General features: G+C 44.3%; 1 protein-coding gene across 1 annotated transcript in view; it reads right to left on the bottom strand.

The window, feature by feature from the left end:
• LOC147663327 (long-chain-fatty-acid--CoA ligase ACSBG2-like) overlaps positions 1–27,126 on the bottom strand; it is a gene marked incomplete at both ends in the record, with an annotated part of 401,356 nt that overhangs the window by 30,921 nt on the left and 343,309 nt on the right. The window contains 2 exons of the mRNA XM_086950519.1: positions 18,709–18,926; positions 19,367–19,600. Coding sequence (XP_086806645.1) covers positions 18,709–18,926; positions 19,367–19,600 — 452 coding nt within the window. The remainder of the gene's footprint in view (positions 1–18,708; positions 18,927–19,366; positions 19,601–27,126) is intronic.

Here is a 27,126-nt window from a genome sequence, read left to right as displayed (position 1 = left end):
CAAGATCTCATTGACTTACTTATGAGATCAGATGACGAAGAGGAGGATTTTGAAGGCTTTTAAAGGGAACGTTGTAAATCCTGTAGAAATCCCTTGGATTTATGGAAAGTTATGGGAAGTTTAATCCACTTGCACTGTTTCGTGCACTAATTTATGTTTACCGTACCGTACCGGTATATTCAGAAGTGACAGTTTTTCATATGGTTCTAAATAAAAATATTGCGAGTAAAGCAAGATTGTTTATACAACCAATTTGTTTGAGTTCAGTCTTTGAGTTTGTAAAATAAACGCTTACCGTAGGTAACACTGTCCACTGATAAAGCCTTACTGCTCACCCACAGGGAGGAGGACTAGACTAATACGGTAAGTTCAAAATACCGGTACATTCTCGGAATGGCTATGCAGGACTGCGTTGGACTGCGCTGGAAGTGGGGGTCGTCTTATACGGCGAGTATAGCACAAAACCTAAAATTTTTCAGGCAAAGTAGGGGGTCGTCTTATACGCCGGGTCGTCTTATACGCCGGAAAATACGGTACTCTAGGCTCACTCAAGAGTGTTGTACCCAGGGTGCACCTTAGTGTGCATAAACTTGAGCATGCAGCCATTGTTCCACACAGCTCACTGCAAATGTTGCAAACTAGCTTGAACACACATGGTCTCCTTGAGGTCTCATCACCTTTTAGGTGGAAACGGATACACTGCCAGCAAGTAGCACATACCCAGAGGACAGCACCAAAACCTGGCAGTGATTCTTTAGGAGAAAGAAGTGCAGGGGCCACATCTGTTTTTAGAAGACTGCTGCCAGGTGCTGGGGTACCCAAATACCAAGGGTGTCTAGTCTTGAGACCACCTCATGCCACCGATCTACAGTTCACGTCCTAGTCTCAGAGCTTTTTCTTCTTTCTCAATTTCTCCTTTTTCTCTTCTTGTTTGTTCTCTTTCTTATTTCTCTTTTGTTCTGGGTCCAAGTCTGATAAACACAAGTCCCCGGTTCCATAGATGAGTGCAGGTCTGCGCCACTTACTACTAAAACTAATCACTGGACCCTTGCACTTGAGATAGTTTGGGAGCACATCGAGGCAAATCAGTCTTACCCAAGAAAGACCTTTCTTTTCAAGCATAACCGAGCAATTTGCACATACTAAACTTCGACCAACTATGACACCGACTTCAACAATGCCTCCACCATGTCTCACTACATACCCTATGCTGATCTGTGCCAAACCTGCTTTGCTCATTACACTACGTGGGATCACTACTCTTAAACAATCCCCCTGCTCAGTTCACTGCTGCAGTGTTCCTGGTCTCCTTTGTCCTCACTCAGCTGTGGCTTCTTCCACACTTCTACCCAACTCATTACCCCAAGCTGAATTGAGGCCACTGCAGTTGTGATGAAACCCAAGGCGCAGCTAAAGAATTCTCAATTGTATAGAAGAAGCATAAGCCTATCAGCATGGTATTGTAGCCCGGAGGATCGAATGGATGTAAAGGATTCAACATTGTTTATATTGACTTTAATATTAATTACTACATTTTCAACCCGATAGTTCAAGCAATAAACCTTCCAATACACTCTAGCAGCACCGATGCCTAGGCTGCAGTAATCTTTGCTCCCACCCTCTAAGTCGCAATTAAGTTCAGACAAGCAGGAAAGGGTCACAAAATTCTTGGCTGTGGACGAAATAAATTAATGGCAACGAGAACTGTATACTACAAAATTAAACCTATATGTGGAAGTGTGCACCTAACGGGTAACTAAAAACACGCAACCTGATCCCCCGCTTGAAATATGCCTACTGAATGTTAAATAAAATGGGTATAAACCAGTGAATACAGATGGGACAACGCCCAGGTCAAGAGGATTGTTCACTTTTTATATAAACTTTGTGATAAATGTATGCAAGCGCACTATGGAAAGTACGGATTGGTGTACCAAGTTTCCACGTGCAGTACAGAATGGTTTCGCTTCCAGTGATGTGTGTTGTGGCTCGTGCTTCTCTTTCCACGAGCTAGGCTCTTAAACACATGCATGGAACCTTTATCGGTGCAGAATCTTGGTGTATGAATGTTCTGCACCGGGGGTTTGAAAAGGACATTTAAACCGTGAGCTGCGCGGTCGCTGCTCTGCCTGATGGTCCAGCCAAATAAACGTGGTTCATCCTACCTGCCTGTTGTCCTTGATTTGCTACATCCTTTTGGACTAATCCCTAGTTTTACAGAATCCCCTTTGACTTCAGTCACATTGATAAGAGGAGAAAATGTGGGTCCTCCCTTTCACAACAAGTTTTTTAACATGCACACAATCACCAACAACCAACTCAAACTCCTTGGTCCTTTTCCTGATGTCAAAATAGGATTACTGATTTCCTGAGAGAAGTACACACACTCACTTCCTAACAGAAGCATCAGCCCAACTACTTCCCTTGACCCTCTTACTCATCCAACACGGAGAAAATATTGTGGTTGCTCTACGTCCACGAAACACCAGTAGAAGAGTGCGGAGTAGTGCAATAAAACCAGAGCATGCGCCTGACAGAGTTGACAACAGAACACTTGTTGGCCATCACCCACTGAATACATTCCAGCAAAACTATTCATTCGCTCCACTAGACCATTTGTCTGAGGATGGAAAAGCAAACTTTTAAGATGCTTGACTCCACTAGTGACAAAGTCCTTGACTTCTTTGGCAATGAATTGAGGGCTATTATTGGTACCAAAGATACAGGGAAAACTTCTTTCAGAAAAATGTCTAAGAAATTCAACAACTGTTAAAGAAGTCACTTCTCTAACAAACTTGACCTCAGGCTATTTAGTGTAATAATCCATCAAAACTTAAGCAAATTTACATGAAGAGTCAAGAGCATGGAAAAGACCAATAATATCAATGCCTAATTTGACCAAGGTGCAGAAGGTAAAACAATGTGAGACAAAGGAGTAGTGGACATCTTAACAGACTTGTCACAACTCGAGCAAACACATGACCTAACAGTGATACTGAGCGATGCTGTGGTGATACTGAGTGATGCGGTGGTGTTCCAGAATTTTCTTTTGGGTGGGAAAGGACTGGTTTCTTTCATTCACACATGCAACTTCGATATATGGACAACATCTAGAAATTCCACTCCAAAATGTGTAGGTTGACTGGTGGACAGAACATTGGGGCGCAAACATTCGCCAGAATCGATTGAGTGCAGTCCAGGAATGCAGCCCTTTGTCTCCCCCATGGAAGTAATTTGTAGTGTTGTTCCTAGTATTTCCAATTATATGGTGTGACTTATCCAAGGGTGCTGCCACCAGCCAGGCTGTTCTCAAGGACCTTATTCGAGAGGTATACACCTGTTACAACGCAACTTTTACAACTACCTACTGTTACAACGCAACTTTTACAACGCATACCATTACAACGCATTGCGCTGGGGGGCGCTCTAGGATAGGGAATAAGTATAATTTACTATCCAACACCTTCCCTAGTGTCCACGGGGACTGGAGTTGGAATAGTAAATTATACTTACCACTATCCAGCACCTCTAAGCGCTATGCGTTGTAATGGTATGCGTTGTAATGGTCGCGTTGTAACAGTAGGTAGTTGTAATGGTATGCGTTGTAACATGGTACATCCTATTCGAGAGGATGCCTTGCTGGTTGAGGCTCGGAATATAATCATTATATAAGTACCTGAATCACTGGTAACAACCATTATACAAGGGAAGACAACTATGCCTAGGGCTCACAGCATCAAACACTCCCTAAGCACTCTAACCATGCGAGTATGATAAAAAATCAATGTACACGTATTGGTAATAGGGTGTGTAAAGACTATTGTACCACTGTAGTCTGTGCACAGTAAGATTTCAAGAGCAATACTAAATATGACACTTTACATGTCCCGTAACATGTGTATAAAACATGAATCATATCTTCAACCCAGTAGCAATTAAGGCTTCTGTTATGCCCTAAACGAAGAAACAAAAAAACATCTCTTTCATTACCCTTTCCAGAAGCCTGTCTGTCAGCGTCCCCGTAAGAAACAATTTGCATGCTGGGGTTTCTATTTAAAGCCCGAATACCGTCTCCCATTAACAAAAGTGCAACCAATCACTGCTCTCAAGGGAGCAATTTGCTTGGGCCCGTGTCTTAGCAACCTGTGCGGCAAAGCTAGTGGCAGCGGTATGAGCGGTGGGCCCGCCATAGTCGAATGGCAAAAATGTAGCGCGAAAATACGGGGCGAGAGGCGGCTGTCCAGAATAAATGGCAGAGGAGATATCACCAACCGTGTGGGATGACCTAAAAGAAAAATTAGAAAAGTGCATCCCCAAGGGGCATGTTAATCTGTACTTGCCTTCAAAAGGAAACCTATTACTGGAGCATATCATATGCCATACATGCGGCATGAGAGTAGGAGAATTAAAAAAAATTAAAAGCACAAAAACAGAGTGGCAAGCAAACTCACAGGCTGCTACACTTATAAAATACTGCATGAGTAAGGTGACGACGTGTGCGCGATAGTCGCAGCGGGACCGCCATAATGTAGTGGCAAGTATACTAGAGGAGGGTGGCCCAAAAATTCACTAATTATGCCAAAACACACTGTCCTGTCATATAAGGGGACTACAAAGAGTATTAATGTCCCTGTGTGATAATGTAATAAGTCACTGACCATCCAATGAGACTCCGGCCATGTTGCAACAATTAAACAAGCATTGGCCGCGCGTCCAGGAAAGTGACGCGGCCGCGCGGCAAACCTATTGTGTAGTTTCCTATAATTACATTATGTGATATTGACACACCAGGGCGCAGATAAGGAAAGTGAAGTAGTCGGAGGCAGCGGGAGACATGGTTAGAAAGACAGAAGGAATTAACAGAGACACGTTGAGATACAGAGTTGGAGAAGCGAGAGACAGAGGTGAGGGGAGAGAGAAAACGAGAGAGTTTTAAAACGCAGAGGCACCAAGCGACAGTTGGAGGCGAGACGCGCTCTGTGGTGGGGGAGGGGCATTGAACCTAGGCGGCGCGCTTGTCCGAGACGCAGAGACAGTTGGAGGCAAGACGTGCTCCGTGGTGGGGAAGGGGCATTGAAGCAAAGCGCGCGTGCTTGGCCGAGCGAGAGGAAAGCCATATGGCGCCTCAGCTCGTGCCTGTGCGTGTAACCGCACACTGTATACCGCGCAAAGCTGTGGTTGGACTTTTAAAACTCCACTCTTAAATGTCATACATAATGCTTGGAATTTGATGGATGCTTTCTCTTCACCAATTACTGTGCTAAATAAATTGTGCATTCAATATATTGGAGTGGCTAAGATTTGATCTACATAATGTATTTTTTTGACATTTGATGTCCTGAAAGCAAATGACACTGACCCCTTCATATATACCTAGCCATCTTTCATAGGGCAGTTATCCTCTAGCAATGTCCATTTCAAACCAGTAACTCCCCTCTGAAAATCACTGCAATGAGAACAGGATTTCATTCGTCCCCAAAACGGTGACCATCTTGAAATGCTTATGATCTTATCCTCTGGAGAATTAAATTGCTGCGGCCACTCAGATATGCTTGACCTTTAGTGTCCAGCCCACTATCTCAACAAAGCAAGCCAAATCAACTTTAGAAAACTGTGCAATCCCACCAGCTCATTTGGAAAACAAACTTGCACCGGGCATAGTGCTAAATAATTGGTTGTGCAGCAGACGTATCGGAGATATGTAGATTATACACTCAATACTACAGTCTTACAAAAATATATCTTTATTTCTTTTTACTTCTTATGACTGACGTCCAATATTATAAAAAAAAAAACACACATACATATAGTCAATGATCATTTGCTTAAAAAGTACACCATAAATCTTTTTCTATACGCATATAAACACCAAAAAATGTCAGTGAGGTGTGGTCTACCTATAAGGTACCAATAGCTTAAGTTCAGACAAAGAAACAATCAGTTATATTTGTATCTATAAATGATGTTTAATTAGATATACAATTCATGCCTTTTTACAAGCGAACTGTTTACAATTGGTAATTGTAGAACATCATGTCTACACTCATTATGGGAAAACACTGGTTACAGATCGTTATTTGCCACCAACACGTTTCGGTTTTAAGCCTTCCTCAGGGTGTTCACACCAGTGGGTTACTAGAATAGAAAAAGATTTAGCTTGAGATCATTTCTATGTTACAACTGCAAATTGCACTAACTATATTAACATCTCACACAAGATTATCATCACCACCCCCCACATTTATCAAGTCCTTAAGGTTCAAAGGTTTCAGTTCCGATACAATCCCCAGCCTTATCAATTCATACACAGATTATATACATATATATACTATAACACCATAAAAGTGAAGTTATTAATTGAGGTATTGGAAATCCTATCTTCTCGTCTTACATTTAGGAGTTCATCTATAACATTGATGTCAAAAAGGGCTCATATGTGATAGAGATTAATTATACTTACTATATTTGACAGGTCATCTTTCCAAGGTTGCTAAAAGCATGACAATGCTAGGCACGATTGTTTCCAATAGTCCCTGTCTATATCTTTCTTTCAGGGAATTAACAAGTTTATTAAAAAACAGATATTGATCTCTAACTGTAAATCCATACAATATTGTTATCTAATGGGGCATTTATCTCTTAACGGGATTTCTGAGCATATAATGGAATTTAATGTCCTCTTACCAGAACCATTTAGGTTATTTTTTCTTTTCTTTACGAATCTTGGGTCTACTTGATCAAAAGACTCGACGTCCATACATTTGCTGAGTTTTTAAGCTGTTAAAAAAGGGAATTCAATATTTATTTCCTCATTCTGCTGCATATTGGATCCTAGGTCTTTACGATGCATGTCTTAAAAACTTACCTAAACGATATCAAAAATGCGATATAGACGTTTATATTCAACATCATATTCCTTATAGAACTAGATATAAAAGTTTATTGATGTAGATCATGTATCACATGGCTGTAAAAATTATTTAATTTTTGTTACCTATAGGATCTTATATGAGAGTACTCTCTAAATAAGCTAAAACAATATTAAGTTAAAGCCATGTGGAATGCTCACCTTATTGATATGTTCCAATCAGCTTGCGATTAGAATGGTTTACTCCAAATACTTTTATGGATGAATATTTCTTAATAGCTAGTATCGCTTCTTATTCGCTGGTTGCTGTAGTAGAAAATCCCTTGTATTAATGTCCTTAGAACGTAAAGAGGCAAGATATGATAAAGCCTAATAAAAAGAGGAGAAATATTTTTTGACAGTATTTCTATCTCTTTTTGCTTCTACTATATATCTATATCTTTTTGTGTCTATATTTCTAAATACAGTCTAATACTTGACCTAAGTTAACTCTACTGAACCTCTGTGCTGGTTAAACTATCTTTTAAACTCCTCAGATTCAAGCATATGACATAGCTAAATAGTTATATCATAAATGAAGATCAATAATTCCATTCCATTTGAAATCTTTATTTCGGTCCCAAGGCCATAAAAGATGTACACATAATATTACATCAATAAAATCATGTTTCAGGCATATTTTAAAATAAATTCAAATTTCTAAAAACAGTAATATTAGTGAAAAGGGACTCTATTACCATTATTCCCTAGCCGCCTTTAGCAACTTTGTGCGTATGAACCACATTGCAGTTAAAAATTTTGAAATTGCAAAGACAGTTGTCGGGGATAGATCAGTTTTTAAAACTCTGTATGCCGGTTTGAGCTGCCTAAAACCCAGATTTTTAAGCAGGGGGAGAAACCAATGCTTTCTACTGTTCCGATATGCTCTACACAAGAAAACAACATGCACATCATTCTCCTGTGGATTATCACATCCGGGGCATGCCGATGTATTAGGTTGTCTCGTCCAGCCTTTTGTAAAGGACCTCCAAGGTAAGTCCCATACCTCCACTGCAAGAACAATTTTCTTGTTAGAGGGGGCATGATGTCATTCAGGACGCATTCCATGTTAAAAGTATCTTTGCTTTGGATAAAGTGTGAAGTTAGTGATCCTGCTTGGACGTTCGCAAGTACTCGAGCCAGCATGAAATCGTAATAGGTTTTTGAGAGTAGTTTCCTTGAAACGCTGGTGCTGGCTCTTTCCGGGTCTGTCCATAGTCCTGGCATTCCAAGTGACTCACACATGGTCTTTATGTATCTTAGCCAGGGTATTTTACTGGATTTTGGGGTTAGTAACAAGTCCTGGAGCTCTGCTCTATAGACTGTCAGGTCTTGGCTACTCCACAGGTGGCGCCAGAAGGTCAGTGGTTTGAGGCCGAGTTCCTCTGTTATTGGCCTCACACCCAAGTCCAGTCTTAAAGGGAGCAGTGGTGTGCTTTCGGGGAGGATTACTAGCTGCCTGAGGAACTTATTTTCGGCAGTTAGAAGGCTTTGGCAAGGTATGTGGCCCCAAAGCTCTTCTCCGTAGACCACTGCCCCGCGGGCCTGCGCTTTGTAAATTTGTATTGCAGGGCCGAGCGGGCGGTAAGATGATTTACTAGCTATTCTTAGGATGCCACCCGCCCTCTGGGTTAATTTCATAGTGGATTTAGCTTGATGCGCCCCCCAAGTCATATATTGATTCAGGGTTATCCCCAGGTACTCAAACGTCTTCACCCTTTCCAGGCTTACATCTCCTAACCTAGGGTTAGGTCTATTGGTCGGCATTGGGTTTAAAATCATGAATTTTATTTTCTGGGGGTTAACTTCCAATCCCCTCACCCCACAGAAATCCAGGAACCCATCTAACACCCGCTGGATGCCCATAGGGGACTTGGACTGCAGCAGGGTGTCATCCGCAAACATTATTGCGGGGACCCCGCTGCCGCGCACTTTCGGGGCATCGATGTTGGGAATCCTAGCCAGGTGCTCTATTACCCCGTTCACAAAGAGGCAAAACAGGGTCGGTGCAAGCACACAGCCCTGCCTCACACCTCTGCGAACGGGGAACCTTTTGGTTAGTGTTGCACTTTTTCCGCACCTGACTTGTGCAAAGTTGTTTTGGTGTAGTGTGATGAGGATAGCCAATATGTCTTTTGGGATGCCCATGTCGTGCATGACCTTCCATAGCTTGGATCTAGGCACCAGATCGAAGGCGGCACGGAGATCCACGAATACCGTGTACAGGGCGCCGCCCTCAATCAGCGCTGTCTTCCAATATATGAGATTTAGCCTGAGTATTTGTTCGATCGTTGAGACCCCCCTCCTGAATCCCGCCTGGTATGGGCTCAACGTGTTGGTTTCTTCTAGCCAGTTCTGGAGGCTATCCAGCATTAGCCTCCCAAAGAGCTTTTGAGATATGTCAATCAAGCTGATTGTGGTACAGAATAAGGGTTAACCCACTAGTACTGGGACCTGGGTAGTTGAATGTTGTATATAGAGTGGTCCCAGTTGGAACAACATACTAAACACACAAATTAGTGGACAACATTAAAAATCATTTATATAGACAAATCAGTATGAGTGATGTTCTTTAATATACATCCTCAAACGCAAATTAATTGTCTGATAATTCATACATGGAAAGCATATAAATGATCTCAGTGTCAAAGGAAGAGAGGGGACAGGTGAAGGGGGGAACCGTGATTGGGATGGTGTGGAGGATAGAAAGCAAATTGAAAGGGTAATCACAAGTGGTCTTATGTACATTCAAAGTTCAGTACCACATTGACATATATGCATTGTCAAAAAATAAATCCATCATTAAATAGTCCTATCCTATACAAATAACACAGTCACTAAATGTTCTGCTGTTTAGGGGGTAGGATGATAAAGGTGTGTCGACGTTTCGACCCCATACAATTGTAGGCTGATTCCTGCCCTACTCCGGGGTCTTCTTCAGGACAGGTGAGGGTGAAGAGGGGCACCTAAAACCACAGCAAAAGGCGTGTGGTATCGTCTGAAGTGTAGGGTGGGCCGGGCGGCTCCAAGGGGAAGGAGAGCGTACGAACCGAAAGTTTGTTCACTCTACCCGGGGACCCCAGACGAATGCTCGGACCTTCGTGAATGCATCGATTGCACAGGCGCTGACTAAATGCGGCGACCAGACGAATATTGCGGAAGCCTTTGATGGAGATCCACCCCTCTTCTTTAAACAACGCTCAAGAAGCCCGGGTAGAGTGAACAAACTTTCGGTTCGTACGCTCTCCTTCCCCTTGGAGCCGCCCGGCCCACCCTACACTTCAGACGATACCACACGCCTTTTGCTGTGGTTTTTAGGTGCCCCTCTTCACCCTCCCACCTCCTTCACCTGTCCTGAAGAAGACCCCGGAGTAGGGCAGGAATCAGCCTACAATTGTATGGGGTCGAAGCGTTGACACACCTTTATCATCCTACCCCCTAAACAACAGAACATTTAGTGACTGTGTTATTTGTATGGGATAGGACTATTTAATGATGGATTTATTTTTTGACAATGCATATATGTCAATGTGGTACTGAACTTTGAATGTACATAAGACCACTTGTGATTACCCTTTCAATTTGCTTTCTATCCTCCACACCATCCCAATCACACCATCCCAATCACGGTTCCCCCCTTCACCTGTCCCCTCTCTTCCTTTGACACTGAGATCATTTATATGCTTTCCATGTATGAATTATCGAACATCACTCATACTGATTTGTCTATATAAATGATTTTTAATGTTGTCCACTAATTTGTGTGTTTAGTATGTTGTTCCAACTGGGACCACTCTATATACAACAATCAAGCTGATTGGACGGTAGTTGGCCGGCAGCAGGGGGGATCCCTTTTTAAATATAGGGACCACCTCTGCTCCCAGCCAAGTGTCCGGAACCCCCATTCCTCCGAGGACCGCATTGAATATTAACGCCAGGTATGGGGCCCATATCCCCGGCTCCTGTTTATAGAGGTCTCGGGTATCCCATCAAGGCCAGGGGCTTTGGCCGCCGAGAGCCCTGCGATAGCTGCCCGGACCTCTTTTACCGTGAATGGTTCGTCTTCTTGTAGGGTCTCAAGGGAATATGGGGTATGCATCGGGCCATCTTCCTCTAACGCATAAAGGGACTGAAAGTGAGCCTCCCACAAGCTCGGGGCAATGTTGGGCTCGATAGCTGTGGGAAGATCTTCCGAACCGTGGTTCACAATTCTCCAGAATTTACGGGAGTCCCTTTTCCCTAGAGCTCTCGTGAGTTTCTCCCAGTGGGCTTCATCCCACTCCACCCTTGCATTTGCCAGAAGATTTTTGTGTGACCTTCTTCTTAGCCGTATTTCCTCCCTGCTGCGGCCTGCTTTAACAGCTAGCAGGAGGTCGCGTTTGGACTTGCGGCACATGGAGTTATACCATGACTTTTTACATTTCCTACCGCCTCCATCATTCCCCTTGGTAAAAAGGTCTGCCTCCATTGCATTGATGAGGTCCTCGTGCGTTTGCCATAGAAGGGCCCTAGTGGCTTCATTGAAGGGTTTGTCCCCAATAGCAGCTGCCTTTTCCAAAACTGGGGTAATTTTGTCATAGAGTCTGGGCAGCTTATCAGCAGATGAAGCAAGTTTCTCCCACCTCACTCTCCTCCTGTTACTCTCCAGGGCCAGTCCTGGGTTTGGCCCATAATTTGTCATTTCCTCGTCCACAATACCTGGCATAGCATATTCAAGTTCTAGGGCATTGTGGTCGCTGTCCCATCTATCGATTATCTTGAAATCGATTATGTGTGACCAAGATGACATTTGAACTAACACATAGTCCAATCTGGATTTGATTCCAGTTTTGTTGTAAGTAAATTTGCTTGGAACGTCAGATTTCGTGCGGCCATTACAAGCCCTGAGGCCGTGGTTGAGTGTGAGAGCTGTTACCTGCAGGGCAAGAGGGGTCCATGCCCTTGCGGGGGGGCCATGGTAGCCGGCCCCAGCCACCTTGAATCCTCCTCTAGGGAGGGTCTATCAAGAAGGCCTGGCAATGGCTCAAAATGTACATTTAGGTGACCTCCCACGAAGTAAGGAAGCTCCCTGGGTATTTGACTCAAGAACACGGAAAGTTCTTCAATCGTGTTCGACTCCCTTGATGCTGGCACAGGTCTTGAATAAACATTAATTATTACGAGTTTGTGAGAGTTGGGCCATTCCATCTGGACCGCCAGGATGTCATCTGAATCTACGTTTAGGGCTTTAGCATTGCAACCCAGGTGGGTAGCCACCCAGGTTTTCAGCCCTCCTGATTGTCTACCCCGACCCCCCCACTTTGCAAGTTTTGTAAAAACTGCAAAACCCTGTCGAGCATGCTCCTCTCTTACCCAGGTTTCTTGAAATAGACATACACTTCTAGAATTGGTAAAGGAGGCCCATTCCTCATTTTCCAGCTTGCTGCCCAGGCCCGCCACATTCCACGAGATCAAATTCAGTGTCAATGGTCGTGATGTTTCTTGGGGCTCAGTTTCAGCCAGCTGTGTTGTTGGGGGTTCTGGTATGTCCTCGCCACTTGTTCCCTTGTTTGGGGCTGTGGCGGTAGTCTCTGCCCTCAGCTGATTTGGGTCTTGGCAGATTGCCTGGTCCTGAGGGGGATCTGCATTTTCCCTTGGCAGGAGGGTGGGTCCCCTAGGGGTAGATCTATCCAGGTGTCAATCGCACTCATCGAGGTTGGTGAAAACATTGAAACTATTGAAGGTTTCTAACGGAGTAAATGGAATCAGATGGTCCATTCTCCTATTCCCCTGCGAATAATCCTGCCTCCCCTGAAGCGTGCCATGGTTCCTGGCGTGAACCGTATTCCACCCTGGGTCATTTCCAATGGGCATGGGTCTAGAAACATGCCCAGTGTAGCAATTATTAGATGGGATAAACATATTGCGCTGCGGGGGAGCTTGTGCTCCAGGGTAGAATGGACGGTTCACCAAGGATCTTGGGTAGAAATATGTTAGATCATATGGGACTATGGTGTTGGTCCTGCTACCCTCGTACCCATTCAGGATGAAGCCAACAGCCTCGGGGTCCCTAAAGTTTATTACAATAAGGTCACCATTCAGGTTTTTTTCCCTATTGCCCAGCCAGGGGAGGTGTCTGACGTGGATGATCTCTCCATTGATGTGATATGGGAGTGGTCTGTTTTGTCCTAGCCAGTGCATAGTTTTGTTTTTTAGCTGTGAGTACCCCTCCCTTTTCCCGGCCTCTAGGCGGGGGGGACTCCTGTAAGTACGACCACGAAGGGCACTGCCTCGGGTGGTAGTTCGGCGCAGGGACCCTGTGTTTTGTTGTTCGTCCAGCAACTCTGCCTACCCCTCCCTGAGTGCCAGTTATGAGTCGTTGAGTTAAACCCTCCCCTCTTAGGTTCATTAACAGCTTGGGCGACTGATTTTTCTACAGGTTGCTGGTGGACCGGTTGTTGCGCTTGCTCTGGTGCAGGCGCTCTCAATTGGGTGGAAGCTAGATGGTTATTTGGTTTATTAGTACTATTGTTATTGATGTTTTTATTAGAGCCCTTAGGGACAACCATGGTGGGTGCAGGGGGAGTTGGGGGAATTGGGTGAGTTGGGGAGTGGACTATGGACGTCAATGAGGGAGCTGGCATTGCCAAGTTCGTAAGAGGACCAGGGCCAGAGCCATAGCTCACAATATTACCAAGCGATGACTCTATATTCCCAAGCCGATGTTCCACCCTTTTCAAAATGTCCAATATTGGGAGCATGAATGACCTAAGTAGATTCTCCGTGGGATCGCGGGGAGTACCGGACAGCAATGCCTCTTCTAGTGGGGGTGTTACTGACCTTACTTCTCTTAGTAGGTCAGAAACAGGAGTTGCAATGTTAGGGGCCGGGCCCACAGATGTCAATGGCTCTGGACCAGATATTACTATGGCCTCGATTGGTAGAGCGGGTGACACGTTGATTTTAGCAGCTTTGCCGAACTCTAAACAACTGAGCTTATGCCTCTGCGGTGCCCCCCCCCCCCTCCTCCTTTTTGATGGAGGCGGGCCAGGGATTTTCGGTACCTGGAGCGTTTTCCCCTTCCTTTTTGTTAAGTCCCTAAGTGGAAGGGAGTGATCTTTGGCAGCAGTAGGTCCTACACTGGAAGTGCCTGGGGGCCAGCTCATCAGATGGAAATGCGGTATTTGCAGTGTCAGATGGGGGCAATGTCTCTCTAAGAATGCTTGGGAAACTGATCTAGGGACAGAGGGTCCTCATTTATAGTATCTGGAATAGTGTCGGGCAAGGTGAGTCCGGGGGCTGTGTCAGGTACGGGTCTGTTCTTCAAACATTCAATGGAACCGCGGCGCTCAATCCTACGCTCCGCCATCACTTTCTCCTTCTCCGTGTCCATAGCAGCCATGGTAAAATAATTCTCAAGGGTTCCTTTAGTGCCTCCTGTAGGCGTGTTCATGTCGGTTGACATGGTGGGATACTCCTACCTTCCAGTAGCCTTGCAATCTTCGACGAATGAAAGGGGGGTGGCCCGTCCCGTCCTCCTCCGTCCCCTGACGGCCACAGACGGTCCCGCCCTTCTCCCGGGCTTCTCCCGGCGCTCTCCCGCGCGCTCCCACGCAGCGGGTACACTGTAGACTTTTGTTAGCGTAAACAGTGATTGGCGGGGGGGTGGAGCCGGCAGGGAGAGCAGCCCGGCTGGTGGTTTACAGGCACGCAGGGACTCCTGGTCCACGGAGTCCCTGCTTTGTGCTCGCAGCCCTGCCGGTCAGCCAACAACAACAAGCCCCACCTGCAGCAACACCCGCGGTCACAGCCGCGCTGTGGGACCCGCGAAGCGGGTCCGGCGAGTTGTTACCGTCAGCCCCGGTAGTAGAATCACCTCGGATATGGCAGCAGCAGGGAGGTAGGTTTTGTAGCAGCGTCCTGTTCCAAAGGGTCTAAAATAAGCCACCTTGTGATCAGCGTTAACTTAAAAGCAGGCACTAGGATATATGTTACTCACGTTAGAATTGTTATTGCTTGAAACCACCGGCTCTAAGTAAGGTGTGCCACTATATAATTACCGGCGAATTAACCATCTTTATGTCTGAAAGGGACAAGAAAGCTTTAGTCAAAAATGCATATCTTTTAATGCGTTTAGGGATAGCGACAAAATGTCTGCATACACAATATAGTGGAGAAGTGTGGCTCACCGGTTAGAGACGGCAGACCCAGAAGCAGAGGTCGGCCCGGGACCAGGGTTCACTTCCCGACGCGGCAGGGTACGGAACCAATGTCAGCGGGCTCGATAAATCTCGCCTCGTGCCTCTCTAATCATGGGACCCATGCTGCAACTCTGGGCAATAGCTTGCTTAATCTCAACAACGTCCCCTCGCTGCTGGGGATGCCTGGCTTCACCTTGGTGATGCCCAATTGAGACCATCCCACAGGGAAAGCCAGGACGGGTTCCCCAGCGGCACACAGCGCCAAGAAACCCTGGGGTGAACGTGCGCTCTACAAATTCATACTAACATAACATAACATACTAACAATATAATGATAAATGGACATGTTGATACCGCCATTATCACATCGGTGAATTAATAAAATAGAAAACGTATCACCGGTGATTAAATATAAGCTACACGTTGATCCATAGGTTACGTGGAATGATGCTCCATCTGCAATTATTGATCTTCATTTTTTATATAACTATTTAGCTATGTCATATGCTTGAATCTGAGGAGTTTAAAAGATAGTTTAACCAGCCCAGAGTTTCAGTAGAGTTAACTTAGGTCAAGTATTAGACTGTATTTAGAAATATAGACACAAAAAGATATAGATATATAGTAGAAGCAAAAAGGGATAGAAATACTGTCAAAAAATCTCTCCTCTTTTTATTAGGCTTTATCATATCTTGCCTCTTTACGTTCTAAGGACATTAATACAAGGGTTTTTCTACTACAGCAAACAGCGAATAAGAAGCGATGCTAGCTATTAAGAAATTTCATCCATAAAATTATTTGGAGTAAACCATTCTAATCGCAAGCTGACTAGAACATATCAATGAGGTGAGCATTCCATGTGGTTTTAAGTTAGTCTTGTTTTAGCTTATTTGGAGAGTACTCTCATATAAGATCCTATAGGTAACAAACATGAAATTATTTTTACAGCCATGTGATACATGATCTACATCATTAAACGTTTATATCGAGTTCTAGAAGGAATATGATGTTGGAATATAAACGTCTAGATCGCATTTTTGATATTGTTTAGGCAAGTTTTTAAGACATGCATCGTAAAGACCTAGGATCCAATATGCAAAAGAATTAGGAAATAAATATTGAATTCCCTTTTTTAACAGCTTAAAAACTAAGGAAATGTATGGACGTCGAGTCTTTTGATCAAGTAGACAAGATTCGTAGAGAAAAGAAATAATAACCTAAATGATTCTGGTAAGAGGACATTAAATTCCATTATATGCACAGAAATCTTGTTATTAGGAGATAAATGCCCTTTAGATAACAGTATTTTATGGATTTACAGTTAGAGATCAATATCTGTTTTTTAATAAACTTGCTTATTCCCTGAAAGAAAGATCTAGACCGGGACTATCGGAAACAATCGTGCCTAGCATTGTCATGCTTTTAGCAACCTTGGAAAGATGACATGTCATATTTAGTTAGTATAATGAATCTCTATCACATAAGTGCCCTTTTTGACATCGATGTTATAGATGAACTCCTAAATGAAAGACGGGAAGATAGGATTTCCAATACCTCAATTATTAACTTCACTTCATGGTGTTATAGTATATATGTATATAATGTGTGTATGAATTGATAAGGATGCAGATTGTAGCGGAGCTGAATCCTTTGAACCTTAAGGACTTGATAAATGTGGGGGGTGGGGATGATAATCTTGTGTGAGATATGTTAATATAGTTAGTGCAATTTGCAGTTGTAACATAGAAATCTCAAGCTAAATCTGTTTCTATTCTAGTAAACCACTGGTGTGAACACCCTGAGGAAGGCTTAAAACCAAAACGCGTTGGTGGCAAATAACGATCTGTAGCCAGTGCAGACATGATGTTCTACAATTACCAATTGTAAACAGTTCGCTTGTAAAAAGGCATGAATTGTATATCTAATTAAACATCATTTATAGATACAGATATAACTGATTGTTTCTTTGTCTGAACTTAAGCTATTGGTACCTTATAGGTAAACCACACCTCACTGTCATTTTTTGGTGTTTATATGCGTATAGAAAAAGATGTATGGTGTACTTTTTAAGCAAATGATCATTGACTATATCTATGTATGTGTTTTTTTAAATAATATTTGACATCAGTCATAAGTAAAAAGAAAAGAAATAAAAAATTTATTTTTGAAAGACTGTAGTATTGAGTGTATAATTATCTACATATCTCTGATATGACTGCTGCACAACCGATTACTTAGCACTATGCCCGGTGCAAGTTTGTTTACCAAATAAGTTGTTTCCTTGTTAGGGTATTATCCTTATTACAGGGTGCCCGTGTGTTTTTTCCAGAGTAACAATCCCACCAGCTCAATATATCGATAACGTGGGGATCCTAATCTTAGTCCCGTCTATCGCTCTACCAAAGACTATTAAATGAGGTCTCCTTCTACCCTGAAGAACGTAGTGAGTTTCGCAAAGGCTGCAGATGACAGAGCGATGCCCATCTCTACCCTAGCAATGGTAATCTAGGTCATACTTATAACTTCCTGACCCATATCAGCCTCCAACATGATAGCGGTGCATGTTGCCCCCAGATCATCTCTCTGTACCACCCCAGAAACTAATGCTTTTCCTCCTTTGGCCTCTTGGGTAAACCTTATGTCCATCTACAACAATAGGAAAAGCCTGTTCCAAGTCAGTGAGACAATCCTGGCCACAATCCGCTTTATTTATCTCACTCTCAACCCTGGAACTATCCTTCACGCTCATCCTCTCCATTCATCCCAAACACCTCAGTCATTCTCCGTTCCTTCTGGTCCACCCATAAAACCCTTCTCAACCCGGTCTCTCCTGTAATCCGACCTGCCCCCCCTCCACAACCCATTGCTCACTGACAAACACCAGACCTTGAACAGCCCCCCACAGACCATCAACACACCATTCCTCTCCAAACTCCCACAAACCATTACCTCCCTCCCCGGTTGCCTCATCATTTTCTCTGCCCCAGAATCGGCCCATAAGCCTTCCTTCACACCTTTATTGCCCCCTGCCCTAACATCTCCCAACACTAGATACCAACAACAAACCCCTCTCCCAACCTGAACCTCAACTCCCCGTAGTCCGTTCCTGACTGACTACCCTAACTCCCCCACCCCCACCCATTATTACTGAACGTAACTGGTCTCCATTCAACAAGTTCTACAGGCGGTCACATTAATTTTGTTAGGCACGGGGAAACCAAGTGATTTTCCCAGAATAAAAGGATGTTAAGCATGCATGCTGAGACTCGAACCCGGGTCCTCAGCTTTGATGTTGACCGCTCTAGCCATTAGGCCACACCCTCTCCTCTTAAGTATCCTCTTCTGAATACACTTGTGAGGCAGTTCAGGGGCATGACCGGTCATTGCACACCCCTAGACTACACTTCCATTCTGCCCCCTGTTCCTTCTTCGCTCTCACTAGGGTTACTCTTGGCTTCCCCTGTGCATTTAGTCTTAATCACGTAATTTCTATTCAAAAGACACACTTAGTGAAATAGAGGTTGCTTGTTTATTACACGAGCTGAAGCTTGAAGTTAAATGGACATTCAATTATGTGGACACGATCAGTATTGAGTGAGAAGAGTAGCTCATGTTGTTCACCTTTGATTCTCCCAGTGATGTACAGGAAGCCATCTTGGTCATGCTTGCCAAGGTCCCCCGAGTGAAGCCAGCCCTCCTCGTCCAAGGCCTCTTTAGTCTTCTCCTCCATGTTCAAGTAGCCCATGAAAACATGTCTGCCCCAGAAGCAGACCTCCCCCGTGCCGTCTTCCTCTGGTCTGTAGATCTGTGTTCTGCACCCAGGCATCTCCTTACCAGCGCTAGAGAAGAGAGGCAGATAAGTCACTTGTGCATGAGCAAACAAAGCAGAGAACTGAAACATGCCAATAGGAATCCCACTCAAGTCAATGTAGGACAGAGTTATGGTGGTCAGCGATACTATGACCATCACAGTGTTCTAAGCCCATGCAAGGCAATGAAGAGGAGTGGTATAATGTGGTGAGTGAGCGATACCATGGGCATCATAGTGATCTAACCTCATTCAAGGCAATGATGGGCAGAGATATTGTATGATGAGCGAGAGATACCTTGACCATCATGATGCTTTCCAATGGGAAGACAAGTGCTGATGTGGTCACATCACCAATTCTAAGACCCAAAAGTTTAGGAGGCCCAGTAGACGCCAACGGATTAGAGGCAACTCATGGTCCGTGAAGGAGTGCGCATTAACCAGATAGTGAAGGGGAGATGCATAACCTACCTCATGATCCGAAAGGCACTAGGCACAGCTACGGTATGTGGACCAGTGCTCTCACTCATGCCGTACAGCTCCATCACCGGCAGATTCAGGCTCATGAAGAACTCCAGAGTGTCACGCGTGATGGGGGCAGCCCCTGAGTAACACCGGGTACATCGGTCAAGGCCCAGGGCCGCGTGGACCCTCTTGAAGACCAGAATACTTGCCAGCGTGTAACCCCAGGGCATGGAGCTGATCCTGTGTGAGAAGATAGAGAATGTATGGGTGACATACAAGAAAGATTAAAGCAAGGGCATCTTAAGTTCAACAAGCACACCACAACCATCACTTGTGCGCATCAAGTAACACTTCCCAAGAGCCACAAATGCTTAGCGTTTCTGGCTACACGAGTGAAGTAGACAAAAGCTGCTACTCATTGGTAACTGCACAAGCTCTCACCAGTCTAATCACTGTCCGCTAAGGTAACAGAAATAGAGCCGCTGTGACCTAAAGCCAGATGTGCACTTACCAACCATACTGAAACGAAGGCTTTCAGTTAACAGTTGTTTCAACTGTTACCAATGGAGGTGTGGAGAGCTTGATCTAGTTGTGAGGCAGGTTCCCTCCGATTTGGGAGAGTGAGACTCACCACTGCACTGGGATGGCCTCAACTCACCCTCTTATAAACAAACACTTCCCACTGATGCTGGCATCTTCCACATGACTACTGCGGTCCCCAACCCCAACTGGGCTGCCTGCGCCCTAGGCAGGTGGCCTACATGCGAACCAATGACAAGTCACCATGTCTCACACTTCCACCATGGTGGCCAGCAGAACTGCAGGTGCTTTAGCATCGAAGCTGTGGAGGGATAAATGGCTCTTACTGGTCTGGAGAACAGAGGCTTTCGGCCTCTCACAATAGCAGGAGTGGTGGCTCTTCTATCTACAGGATAGCCACAACCGGTTCCCTTTTGTGGAAGCTTTTCACCTTACCCTAGTTGGTCTGCAACCAAGGCTCTTCTGCTGTGCCAAGCTGATATCCCAAATACAGACAACACTGTATGATAGCAAGATAGTCTGCATTACTCCAGTATTACCCAGTCTTCTCCCTCAGGAATCACATGTGTAATTAGGAACTGTATTACAATTGAAACCAATCCTGTATGTACAGTTCTACAAGGGCCCCACATCCTGTGAGTTTAGGAAGAGGAGGAGCTACACACCGCCATTATTGCCGCTTGCCTGCCGGCTGCTCACCGTTGTCCGCGGCTTTGATTGTCCCACTGCTTGCCGTCTGCTGCCTACCACCTCCCGCCTGGTGCCTTTTCCCCGGTGCATTAAAACAACTCCCCCGGGAGGAGCGAGCAGTGGAGGTGAGAGCAGGCGAACTGGAGACCCGCGGAGCGGCTGTGTGCCTGGCGTGGAGGCAGATCACTGCTGGAGGGGGCTGCGGGCAACCTCTGGGAGACCTGAGGCTTGACGGGTAAATGTCAAGACGACCTGCAGCCCCACCCCTGTTCCTGCTTGGACGGCTGGGGGATAGCTCCCCCTCTCTTAGGCCAACTCAGGAATCTCCACACTAACACATGGGTCAGGATAAAGCTAGGTGCGGGTTCATACATATAAAAAAATACTCACCTCAAAAGGGCTGAAACAAGGGTGCGTCCTAGCCCCATTGCTCTTCAACCTTTTATTAGCGGATCTCCCGGAGGAACTGGACAGATGTATAGCCCATGCACCAAAACTTGTAAAGATGCCATTGACAAACTTGTTATACGCCGATCTAGTTTTAAGCCAGACGCCTATTGGACTCCAACACCTACTGAATGAGACACATTCACAACAAAATGCATTAAAAATTAACTTAAAGAAAACAAAAATCATGGCAGTAAACTACCACAAGAGGAAACCTTATAATTTGTTCCTGCACGAACAATGTTTAAATCAAGTAGCAAGCTATAAATATCTGGGTATACTAGATCAAAACAACTCGTCAAACCACAAATGGAATATGTGCTGAGAAAGGGGGTAATGACTTACCTGGCAATAAAACCACTGAAGTTACTGCCAAACCGGACGCAAGACCCTATGCTAAGGGTCCTGCAAGCAAAACTTCAGCCCACATTAACAAATGGGAGCAAATCAATGAAAGGAAAACACGCAAGAATCCTTGACATTATAATAACTAGCTCTTAACGAGCGATCTTCCAACTCCCTTGACACGCCTCTTCAGCCCAAATACGGTTGGAATTCGGGATCCAAAAACAGTCAATAGAAAGAAAGGGAGCATACGTGAAATGCTGGCTTAAAATCAAAGGTGATGAGGAAGGATCCCTGAACTACCAACTCTGGACGCAACTGACTTGCCTCGAAAAATCGCCGGCCAGTGTATATTATAGGAATCCATCAAACTCTTAGGTTTGACAAACCTGTGGAACATTTAAATGAATCATTTCTCCTTTTAGCAAGCTATAACAATCAGGCTTTAGACCCGGCTTCAGCACTGAGACAGCACTGATTGAGGTGGCAGAGTCAGTGAGGTGGTCGATGGATTCAGGAGTCTCAGCGATACTGGTGCTCCTGGATCTATCGGCTGCTTTTGATACGGTCGACCACGCAAGGCTGTTGAGGCGACTGGCTGAGGTGGGCATCCAGGATCAGGCGCTGGGGTGGATACAGTCGTATCTGACTCAGAGAACACAGAAGGTGGCGCTGGGGACCGTTTCTTCAACACCCAAGGTCCTCAGCTGTGGCGTCCCTCAAGGGTCGGCACTTAGCCCACTATTATTTAATATTTACCTGGCTCCACTTTTTACGTTGATAGCCAATTGGGGGGGTCAAGGCAATCACATATGCCGATGACACCCAACTGGTGCTTCCGTATTTGGAGGTGTCGGAGGCGTCCTTTTCGAGTTTCAAGGGCTGTTTCCAAGACATTGCGTGCTGGATGAACACAAACAAATTAAAACTTAATGCAAACAAGACGGAAGTGATCTTTTTTGGCAAAGGCTCCCCTCCACCCTCGGAACTTTGGTGGCCGGCGGAGATGGGTCAGGTCCCTTCGCCTAGCCAAACGGCAAAAAATCTGGGGGTGCGGTGGGACGACAGTTTGTCCTTTGCCTCGCACATCTAGCAAGTAGTTGGGTGCTGTCTGTGTAAGTTGAGGAATCTTCGGAAGATTCTGCGATTCTTACCAGAGGGCTGCAGAAAAACAGTAATCCATGCCACAGTGACATCAAGGCTGGATTACGCAAACGCCCTCTATCTGGGCTTACCAAAGTACCTAACTCAGCGGTTACAACTGGTCCAGAATGCGGCTGCGAGACTGCTAATGTGGATTCCTTTTAAGCATTCGGTCTCTCCGCACCTTCTCTCACTTCACTGGTTACCAGTAGCCTGCAGAATCAAATTTAAGGCACTCAAATTGGCCTTTAGATCTCTGTATGGCACCGGCCCAAATTACCTAAAAGCTCGGTTGCCGAGATACATCCAGGCCCGCTCTCTCCACTCCAACTGCCGGGTTCAGCTTGCAGTTCCACGAGCAAAAAGGGCTCGGTTGGGAGGACGATCTTTCTCGGCCAATGTGGCGGCACTATGGAACACCCGGCCCCCAGCGCTTCAGCAGGCCCCATCCGAGTCCTGCTTTAAGCAGATGCTGAAGACCTGGCTCTTCACCCAACCGCGCTAGGCGCTTAATTCTGGTCCTCGCGGCCATGCCTGTTCTTCTAGCGCCGGGACACCTCCCTGTGAGGTAGCTGTTCGCGCTCTATAAAATGCCGTATTATTATTATTATTATAAAAGAGGTAACTTGTCTAATATCTGCCATAGAGGATAAAAAAGCACTAGCCATACAAGCTCACGACTGGGTGGTACTGAACACGTACAGCGCTCTTAAACCCCAATCCAACTTGCAAACGGGAATAAAAATCGCCAACAAGGAAAAATTCCTAAAACTCTATGGGGGTTGGCCCTTTAAACCAGTTCCTACCTACTTGGGAGAGAAGTGGAGGAGACCAGCCCTGCAGTTTATGTGGCCGTGGTGTCGAGGACGTTATATGTATCTGACAACCTAAAAGACATAAGGATAACCTTGCTGAAACCAATGTTCAGACAGCACGGAGTAACATCCTGCAGACAAGCGGTAATGCTGTGCCTCAATCCAGTGATAGAACAGCTAAATTGCCGGCTAACAACATTTTTTGATATAACCGCAAAAAGATTGAAAAGTTTACCCGTACTGGCTCGGAACTGACTCATCAAAATATACACTGGTTGGAACACACTTTCCAGACTTATAAGAGCCCTGTGAAGAAGGTTTCAACTACTAGAGTTCATACTTTAATGACATTTTCTTCTTATTTACTTACTGTCATAAAAAACGGTGGGTCTTTTTACCAGTGTCTTTTATTATAGAAGAGGGAGTTAACGTATTTTTGTAATAATGTATGCAATGGTTTTAATTTATCAAGCATAATAAAAACCTACTTACTGTGTGTACAATCATGAATATCCTCGGCACTGCCCCACAGTGCGAGAATGTGAGTTTATGAAGGTAAAACACAAATACAGAACAAATGGACTTCCTGGATAGATCTCAAGCTGGACACAACCATCAGACCAACCTGGGCAACATGATCAAGCAAGTACAAGTAGGTAGTTGAAAAAACCCAGCAGCAGCAGAACAGGGCTCTGGAAAGGAGGTTTGAAACATTGAAAGAAAACCCCAGGAGCACCAAGAAGATTCTTTCATTCAAAGAGTTTTCACTTCTATGAAAAGGCTTTATTTCTGTAAACCATAAATCAGAATATATTGACTGTGCATCAAAGGACAGTACATCATCTCTTGTATAATAATGAAAATGGGTAAATTTTTTATTGATATCACCAATTGTTTATAATAGGAGTACAGTGACATGTTTATGTTCTTCTTGTGGTACCCGAATTGATGTTTTTAACATATTTTGATAGGTTAGATACAATTGTGGTATGCATGAGGAATGATTGTGATAGGCATGAGTGTGCAACCTTTAAAATGCTTTGTGGAGAAAGGTTGGCATTACCTTGTCGTATATAATTATATTGTCATTTATGAAAATCCGTTTTATTTCACTTTTTTTCCACAAACAAGTAGCTAATTTGTGGACAATATTAAGAAAAGTTATGTAAAAGACAAAATAACTAATATAAAGTATTGTGAGAATATATATAGACAACTGTTGGTTATCACATTTTTTGTCTCAATGTGAATGCTGTGAATAATCATCCAATAATATTGAATACAAATGTAAATGTGTAGCTTTGGCCGTTTTGTTCTTCAGTATGTAGCTCTTTCCCCTGCCTCGGCTCCCTCTGTTTTTTCCTTCAGGGGCCCTCTTGCGTTCTTTAGGTTGGCCGAGTTTGCCAGAACTCCATGCTCAAAGCAGAGCGGGCAAAACTCTGCTAACTCAGCAGACGGAGTGGAAGTTTTTGCCCATCCCCTAATGTGGATGTGCTTCTTGTGAAGGGGGAAACATGCAGTCACATCTAATGATTGATATACACACACCCACATATATCCTAGGTAGTTATAGTTAGGACCTAGTTTGCATAGGAAATCCGCAACATTCTATTTGGATTAACTTTGGCGCCGGTGGACGAATCTTGGCGAATTTCTCAAAGAAGATGGCTCGGTCCGCTGCGCTCCTTCCCTGAAAGTTTTGGGGGGATTAGTCAAGTGGGGGCTGAGATAAAAGGGGGGTCCCAAAACGTGTTTTCCCCATGTTATTTTCCATAGGACGTTTAGACACGGCTACAGCTCGAACGGCTGAATGGATTTATAAGAAATTTGGTGAAAAGGTAGAGTCCGGCTCGCAGATTACGCTTTTCTTTGAATGGTGTAAATCCGTTCAGTAGTTGCGGAGAAAATTAAAGTTGAAATCAATTATATACCTATAAGCGCGCACTAGTGCGGCTGTGCGCGAGCGGAATTCTGATTTGCTGTTTGACGTCTGTCAACATTCGATTCGGAGGAAATCAGGAAGTGTTGACTGCCATTTTGTTAGTGCGAGTGAATATATTAAACAGAACAAAGGGGTAGAATATGGAAAGGGAACAAGGTAGAGACTGTCTGGGCCATAGGTTCTCAGGGGGTGCAGTTAGGACCCTCAAAGCGAAAAAAACTTTTGCAAAAAAATTGCGGGGTGCGCGCACCCGGTCGCGCACTGCTATTCACAGGAGTGTGAAAAACCATAGTGGAGAGCATGGAAAGGGAGCTGGGTGGAGACTCCTTGACCTCATAGGTTTCCTCAGGGGGTTCATTAAGGACCCCAAAAGTCTAAAAGTAACTTTTTTGCAAAAAAGTTGCGGGGTGCGCGCACCCGGTCGCGCACGGCGAACAAAAAAAATAAAAGGAGATGGAGTTAAATTACAAGTTTGAGTGTTTAGATGTAAGGTGGCTCTAGAAAGAGCCGTTGTGTTAATTGGGTGCTTTTTGTACTTATAAGTAAGTACCGATGCAGAGTCATGTTACAGAGGAAGATTCTATTCCCCTCATCCGTGAAACTAACACCATCTCTCCTATAGATGTCTTGCATGTTGTAACACAAGTTGTTGTGGTATATCGAACCCATGCTATAGTCTCTGAGAAAAGCAGAAACAGATTTATTTAAATTTTTCCTTGCCTGTGGACAATATTGATTGGACCAATTCCATTTCTGTCTTTGGCATATATTGGAATACACCAAGGCAGTTCAAGGAAAAAGTGCCATCAATTGCCGAAAGGTGTCCTTTAGAAGCATTTCCAGACCTACCCCAGTCAATGTGCCTAGATAATTTCCACCACAGTGCACAATTATCAGGTCGGGTTCTGGGAGATGCATAAAGGTTTTCACCAATGGTATCAATTGGTGGCATCTCAATCCTCTCTAGCCAATCCACGTAATGTCCACATTTGGTAAATCAAGGTTGGAAATTCGTCTGTTTGCTGCATATTTTTCACTCGAGTGAATATAGCTGTGTCCTAAAAGCCAAACCTTCATTTTCAAGTCAGATGCAGTAGTACTCCGATGGGTTCTGGAAGTGGAATGGCAGTTAGAAGCTGAGAGTTTGGATAAAAAAGTGGATGAGGTTTGGTGTACTTGAAAAACTACAAATGATTAGTTGATTCTTATAACTCAAGATTGAAGACTAGGTTGCATGTTAATGTTTTTTTAAAACAAAAAATGCTATTGGTGGTGAAAAAATAATGAAATCTAACAAAGCAGTGGAAAAGCCGGTGTGTTTGGAGGGAAATCAGCCTTGTTGGTTTGATTTGGAACATTGAGCTATGAACTTTTGACCTGTGCCTTCAGCCAGGTGCAGAATGAGGTGTTACAATGGTAACAGCCAGAGAAGGCAGAGGGTGAAGGGTGACCTTTATGTGACTTTGAAAATATTGAAAGGGACAACCAATTGAAATGTTAATTTGATTTTTAATTTGTGCGGGAACAAATAGGATTGTTGCACAGACAAATATGAGTCTGTATTGAGAGGAAATCTGTGCCATTAATCTTTGTTTGCAGTGATAGAAGCATTATTCAGAGTTCCTCCAAACAAATATCTGTTTTGTGACTGTCACTGTTCTATATCTAATAAAGCATTGGTAAAGGTGAATCTCTAATTCTTTTTCAATTATGATTCACCGTAAATTATGCTTTAGTCACTATAATTGTTTATCTCCCTCACAGTCTCTGACTGACCTCATTTTTGACTTTGGCACTTTTTTCCATTCTTTCTTCTACTCTTACTTTTCGTATCCTCATTTTTT

Source organism: Lissotriton vulgaris, unplaced genomic scaffold, assembly GCF_964263255.1.
Source record: "Lissotriton vulgaris unplaced genomic scaffold, aLisVul1.2 SCAFFOLD_2144, whole genome shotgun sequence".
Classification (NCBI taxonomy): Eukaryota; Metazoa; Chordata; class Amphibia; order Caudata; family Salamandridae; genus Lissotriton; species Lissotriton vulgaris.
The sequence above is the reverse complement of the archived record's forward strand: the minus strand, read 5'-3'. Positions and strand labels throughout refer to the sequence as shown.